The sequence below is a fragment of the Chiloscyllium plagiosum genome, unplaced genomic scaffold (assembly GCF_004010195.1).
Source record: "Chiloscyllium plagiosum isolate BGI_BamShark_2017 unplaced genomic scaffold, ASM401019v2 scaf_1056, whole genome shotgun sequence".
Lineage (NCBI taxonomy): Eukaryota > Metazoa > Chordata > Chondrichthyes > Orectolobiformes > Hemiscylliidae > Chiloscyllium > Chiloscyllium plagiosum.
In genome coordinates this window covers 24,270-31,461 of record NW_025214334.1, presented here as the reverse complement: position 1 = coordinate 31,461, position 7,192 = coordinate 24,270, and the positions used below count along the sequence as shown (strand labels likewise).

Here is a 7,192-nt window from a genome sequence, read left to right as displayed (position 1 = left end):
GGTGGAATGGCCAAATAATCACTTGACACCAGAGATCAAAGAGTTTATTAAAATTACACCACTGGGAATCAGCCTTCTTCAACGAACTAAGAAAAAGCATGCATTTTTGTGCATTTATTTTTATCCCACCTTTTACATTTACAGAACGACTGTTTTCCTAATTAATTACATGTACATTCAATCAAATAAGTCATGTAACCATACAATCAGTGATGGACAGCCCTGGAGCCAATTTCACATTTTCTCATGATCTCACTGTTCACTAAACCTTGATCTCTTGGTCTCTTAAAATGTGTTCATTCAAACCACATTCAATTCTCCTTATGGGGCTGTCTAAGACTAGCCTTCTTAATGAAATCTCAATCTCTCTCTAATGCTTTTGGTGATTTGTGTATGTGCATGCATCTATAACTGCTTCAGAATCTATATCCATGATTACTTAATCTTAAAATGTACAATTGCAACAGACTGACTAATTAAAGATTTACTAATTAGTGTAGAATTCTTATGTGAAATGTTCTTACCTATATCTCCTGCATAAACAACTGCAGCTGCATGTTAAGCTTACTGTACCATCTTGGGTCTATGAGCTACAATTGTTTTTACTTATGCAGACTATAGTAAGCAAATGTTTTCCCAAGCTTCCTAAGACAACCGACAGCTTTGGCTGTGGCCACCCATCGAACATTTTGTGTTGCTCATTCATGGGCAACCCTAACACACCTCATGAACTTCATGAACGTGAAGTATCTGAATTGTTTAGCTGGGGTTGTTCTCCTTTGTTCCAAGGAGATTGAAGCAAGATTTGATATAAGTGTACAAGATTATCACAGGTTAGCATAAAGTAGACAAGGAAACATTACTTGCTTTAATTGATGGTACAAAGTCTAGGAAGGGGAATCTCAATAAAATCTGTAACATTCTATTAGGACTACAATGTGTTATCACAGGAAGGATGTTTCCAATATCGACGAAGTCCAGAAGCAGGGGTCACATTGTAAAGATGTAGGCTAGGCCATTTAAGACAGAAATGAAGAGAAATTTCTTCATGCAGAGAGAGATTAGCTTGTGGAATTCTCTGTCACAGAAAACGCTTGAGGCCAATATATTGAATGCTTTCAAGAAGCAGTTAAATTTAGTTCTTAAGGCTCATGTAATCAAAGGATATGGGGAGAAACAGGAACACAGTACTGAGTTGGATGGCCTACTTGTATTTGCTGTGCTTCTATATTACAACCATCTAAAAGAACTGTAATAACTTTGTCAGGCGTGATTTCTCCTTCATGAAGCCATGCTGACTCTGCTTGATTATATTAGGCTTTTCTAAATACTCTGCTATTATATCCTTTTTAATAGATTCTAACATTTTCCCAATGACAAATAACCTTCTAAGTTCTATTATAAGCTCTTATGCTAGCACAGAAATAACTGTAAAGGTTTCTTTGGAATATCAGGTTCCTCAGAATCTCTCATATCAGTCTAAAAGGAATAATGCCTATCTGACCAACAGAACTTTCAATAGCGCAGTCTGTTCCCTCAGACTGTATTGAAAGTATCAGAACATTTTTTCTTATGCTCAAATCTCTGGGGATGGAATTGAATCTGCAATCTCAGAGGGAAGAGTACAACAGAGTAAGCAATGACTAACGTTAATGTTTTAGCATGTTAGTTTGAGCAGTTTGACAAATTACTTCTGTTGCAGGCGTGAGTTGTGACTAAACCAGCAATAAAGACATGAAATGTTATTCAACTACTGGAAGTTCTTCAATGTAAAAAAATGCATATTCTCTTTGATGGTGCTGTTACCCAGATACTCTCCAAATGTTAGATTCATTGGAAAATACTTTCTTGACTGCCTCAAATCCTTTATTATTATTGTATAGTCAGCCTGATCAAGTAGTGCTGGTATATTAAAGGAATCATCAACTTGTAGAGAAATAAGATTTTAATGTTGAACATTTTATAATTTTTCTCTTATTATGACTCCTATTCAGGCCTTGTAGCATTTTCAGAAGATGAGGTTGCTCTTCTCCCTAAAAATTTGCTTCCAAGAAGTAATTCCATCTTTCTCTTTAAGGAAGAATCTAGATTAATTGTGTACGGCAGGATGATTTTTGCATCTTTAACAGTGAATTTGTAGCTGATCGATAAAAACTTCTGAAAGATTTCAGGATCTCCATCCAAAGTCAATAATTTTTCAATATTGGATTGTATTAATTTCAAGTTTTCTGAGGAGTTTTCATAAATGGTCCACAACAGCATCTCATCGTTAATGCCCTTTTCTTCATTTAACTCTTCCCTTTGCTGTGCATCTTCCAAGCATTGCCAGATCCAACTGAGGCGACATGGCCAGCAGGTGGCTAAAATAACCCAAGCAGCAATTCTCTGAGGGGGAAATGAACTCATTGGAACATTTCGTTCAAACATGAGTGTGGTCATAATTGGAATTATGTTTACTATCCTCCTCATTTGTAGGAAGTTCTCCTCAATGTACTCATGGAGGTTGCTATCTCTGTCCATTAAGCACTGATAGGCCTGTTGAATATGGTGACTTGGTTTCATTTTGGCATTTCTTTGCTTGGAAGTATGAATCTCTCCACTAGAAACATTCATCAATGGCACAATTTCCAAAGAGTTTCCTTGAAACTTGTCTGCTTCATGTCTGTGAGGCTGCATTGGAGCGTCTTCCATGAGGCCATTTTTGCCTTCCACTACCTGTTTGATAAAGTTGAGTTTGGTTTGAGTGTCCATTTGGGGGACACAAAATGGTAATGTCACAATTCTATTCAGGAACTCGTAGCCATTGTCTGCCATACCTTTGAAAGTATTAGATTTCTCCACACAGGCTACAATGATGCTAGGATCAACAGCCAGCACTGAAATAAAAGGAGCATCTGGATCTGAAAGGAGGATGTTCATAGCATCTAAGACTCCAACAATTTTATCTGGAGTGCATCTGTCAAGACTCATAATTTCTAGGACTATTCGAATTTTTCTTCGTTCAAAGACTTCTATGTACTTGAGGAAATTTGTGAGAACTTTAACTTCTTGCTTTATATCATTCATGAACCCCAGTTGAGCGCTGAAGTCTGTTTTATTCATTAGGCTTTCCATTTTGGCCTTCTGGCTGACTATCATATTCTTGCCCACTGCAAGGGAGTTTTTCATTGTCAGGAAGGCGGAACATCCAATTAATCCAAAACCTAGACCTTCAAGGGCTAAAGCAAAATTATTTCCCATTTCTCCAATGGAAATACCAAATATTGAGATGACTAATGCTAGTGTCAGAGCTAGTAATAGGAGGAAACTGAAAATAAACCATATTGGAATTTTAAGGATTTTTTTAGACACCCATTCAGAACCAAATTTGCATTTTTCTAAGGTGGACTGGTGACCCAGGGACCGAACAATGCTAGTTGGAATGCATCCAAATTGGTCTTTGATGTTATCACACAATGTTGTTATGAGACCGGCCCACAACTTATCACTGCCTGCAAATTCCCATGCACTGAATTTGACAAATATGAACCTGAAATTTTTCCGTTTTTCATGCTTTTCTGTCAGTTGAGGCTGAAGGAAAATCAAATGCAGCAAAAGGAGAACAAATCCAAGACCAGAGGTTGTTCGAGACTTTTCCCGGGTCCTTGCAAATTCCTTCTTCTCTCTACTAAGAACTTCCAATGACATTTGTTCTGTAAAAGAATAATATAGTGAGCAACATATGTTTACTTTTAAAAGACAAACTTAACTCTTTGTGCTTAAGGTGAAATGCATAAAATTCAGCTAAGAATGTGAACAGTTTGCGAGTTCAGATCAATTTGAGTGAAACAAAGAAAAATGAATCAACCGAAGCACAATTCCTGCATGTCTATCAATATTTAAAGTGTTCCTCCATTTGTTAACGTATCTATTGTTCTGCAGAAAGAAACAACTTCTCTTCCTAAATGTCACCTTGCAATGTTCCAATGGCATAGTTAAGTGCTATTACACTGTAAGGACAAAGGGTCATGAAGGATCAAGAAGATGATGAGAATTGAGATACTCTTCATCCACAACATGCCATAGAGTCATAAAGGTCTACAGCACAGAAAAGACCCTTTGGCCCATCATGTCCATGTTGATCAAAAACACCACCTAACTGTTCGAATCCCATTTTCCAGCACTTGGTCTATAGCCTTGTATGCCTTAGCATTGCAAGTGCACATCTAAATACTCCTTCGATGTTGTGGGGATTTCTGCCTCTACCACAATCACAGGCCCTAAGTTCCAGATTCCCACCACCCTCTCTGAGGAGAGCACCAGTCACAGCTGAGCTCTGTCATGGACCCTGTCAGCTTAATCCTTACCGATGTCCTCATCCTTCTCCTTGGAAGACTGGTGCCATTCCATCATTCCTCTGCATCCAGGACAGCAGCTTATTGCCTGTTTCAATTTTGCGGAGCACAGCTTGATGGCGCAGCACACTCTGTCTGGCTTACATTGCGGGGGGCATTTCAGATCTGTACAAGGGCCATGCATCTTCAAGGGCCCTACACCTGCTCCACCAACTTGTCTGGATGAAGCATGGGTAGCATTAAGCATGGCATCTGTCAGGGAGGTGCGCAGTGTGTCATCAGCTGTGGTTGCAGTGGGTTCTCGGAAGCTGTTCAGATAGTGGTCCCCCTTCAGCCAGCAGTAATGTTTTGTACAATATTGCTGATCAGCCCCATATTATCAAGATACCCAGGTTCATTTTGCAGGCACTAATGACATGTAGCAAATCGACTTTGATCTGGTGCTCCAGTAACCAACTGTGGACCATGAAACACACCAGGTATGTGAGCATCCTCCAGAAAGTATGAAACATGGCAGCTGCCTGGTCACAGCCACACACCTCCAGGAAGTGTTAATAGAAGACTACTTCAACACAAATTGAATGGAAGCCCTCTTATACAGCCCTCTTAGTACCAAATGTGACTTAAAATCATAGAATCCCTACAGTGTGGAAACAGGCCATTTGGCCCAACAAGTCTACACCGGCTCTTCGAAGAGTAACCCACCCAGACTCATTCCCCTACCCTATTGCTCTACATTTAATCCTGACTAATGCACCTAACCAACATATCCCTGGACACAATGGGCAATTTAGCAGAGCCAATTCACCTAACCTGCACTTCTTTGGAGAATGGAGGAAACCGCAGCATCCAGAGGAAACCCAGAGGATGTGGGGAGAGAATGTGCAAACTCCACCCAGACAGTCGCCTGAGGCTGGAATCAAACCCAGGTCCCCAGTGCTGTGAGGCTAGCAGTACTAACCACTGAGCCACCGTATCGCACTTAAATGTATGCAGTGATTTATATCCTATGCCTGGGAGAGATCAGTGATGGTCCCAAATCCTACTGGCTCAGCAGCAGCATTGAGCTCATCAAAGGGGAATGAAATGAATTTGTGTGGTGGCATCGAGCACAGTTCTGACGTATTTGTGAGTCCACAACTGAGAGATCCCACACAAGTCTCCCGTCCCTCCCTGGAAAAACTCTGTGGCAAAGAGATTTGGTGTATCAGTGACTTTCACAGTCACCATGAGGGGATGGCCTCCCAATCCTGCCATTCTCAGATCCCTCTCCAGCATCCAGCCCAATTTCGTCACCAGTTCCCAGGACTTTCAGAGCCCACTTCATCCATATCAGTCTATTCCCTCCCTATTCATGGAACCATCTGGATACCTCTTAAATGTCGCCCATGTGCCTGATTCCACCACCTCTTCTGGCAGTGGGTTCCAGTCTCCTACCACTCTGTGTGAAAAACTTCCCTCGCACATTTTCCTTAAACTTTCTCCCTCTCACCTTGAACCTGTGCCAATTATGGGCAATTTAGCATGGCCAATTCATCTGGCCTGCACACCTTTGGACTGTGGGAGGAAACCGGAGCTCCTGGAGGGGACCCACACAGACGCGGGGAGAATGTGCAAACTCCACACAGAAAGTTGCCCGAGGCTGGAATCAAACCTGGTACCCTGTTGCTGTGAGGCAGTAGTGCTAACCACTGTGCCACCGTGCTGTCCAAAAACTCTTCTGCCTGTGTCTAAACTCGCAGCAAGCCCTGTGGCCCATCGGTCGAATGCTTGTTGAGTTATACCTATTTTTCTAATCAACCTGTTAAGGCATGCTATTGCACAACTTTGGAGCAGGTGGGTCTTGAACTCAGGTCTCCAAGTACAAGAATAGGGACACTACCATTGTGCCACAGGAGGACCCCTACTTCATCCCGCTGCACTTTGTCAATGAATCCCATACACACCGCGATGTTGATCTTTTCTTCTGTTGCCTCCACCTCCATTCTTACTTTTTCGATTGTGACTCCCACCCACCCTCCAAAGACTCTTTCTCCCACCTCCAGCATACCTCCCCCTCTTAGATACCCTGTGGTGGCCTCTGACCCTCCCTTGACCTCTTTATCTCCAACTGCCATCGCAACATTAACTGCCTCAATCTCTGCTCCCCTCTCACTCACTCCAACCTCTCACCCTCGCAAAGCATATCTCTCCATTCCCTCCTCTCCAACCCCAACCTTACCATCAAGCCAGCAGAAAAGGCAGGGTGCAGTGGTGGTATGGTGCATCAACTTCTACTTCACCGAATCCAGACACCAACTCACAGACACCTCCTCCAACCACCCCCTCAACCATGACCTCACCTCCCATTACCAAACCATCATTTCCCACACTATCCACAACCGCATCACCTCAGGGGTTCTCCCATCCACAGCCACCAACCTCTTAGTCCCAGAACCCTGCATCACCTTTCTACCTCTTACTCAAAATCCACAAACCAGACTGTCCTGGTCAGCCCATTGTCTCTGCCTACTCCTGTCCCACCAAACTTATCTCCTCACATCTTGACACCATCTTGTACCCCTTGGTTCAGGAACTCCCCACATACATTCAGGACACCCCCCCCCCTTCCACCTCCTCTATGACTTTTCGATTTCCCAGCCTCCAATGCCTCACCTTCACCATGGACATCCAGTCCCTATGAACCTTCATCCCCAAGAACAAAGGCCTAACAGCCATCTGTCTCCTCCTCTCCTGCTGACCCAACCAGTTCACCTCCACTGACACTCTCATTCGATTGGTGGAACTGGTGCTCACCCTCATCGAGTTCTCCTTCGAATCCTCCCACTTCGTATAGACAAGAGGCTTAGCCATGGGCA

General features: G+C 42.7%; 1 protein-coding gene across 1 annotated transcript; it reads right to left on the bottom strand.

Moving 5' to 3' along the window:
- Nucleotides 1-329: 329 nt before the first annotated feature.
- On the bottom strand, nucleotides 330-6,319 carry nkpd1 (NTPase, KAP family P-loop domain containing 1). Its single transcript, XM_043686440.1, has 2 exons — nucleotides 6,217-6,319; nucleotides 330-3,692 (listed from the first exon to the last, which is right to left on the bottom strand). Exons 1-2 carry the CDS (start codon nucleotides 6,317-6,319, stop codon nucleotides 1,987-1,989), a joined length of 1,809 nt encoding a protein of 602 aa, XP_043542375.1. The 3' UTR covers nucleotides 330-1,986.
- Between the last annotated feature and the right edge of the window lie 873 nt (nucleotides 6,320-7,192).

Bases quoted from the DNA above. Each gene is read 5' to 3' on its own strand.
- nkpd1 (XM_043686440.1), bottom strand. From the start codon at position 6,319: ATGGAGGTGGAGGCAACAGAAGAAAAGATCAACATCGCGGTGTGTATG. The intron at 3,693-6,216 runs GTAGTGTCCCTA...ATTCTTTTACAG, and splicing joins GGTCCTCCTGTGGCACAATG to AACAAATGTCATTGGAAGTT.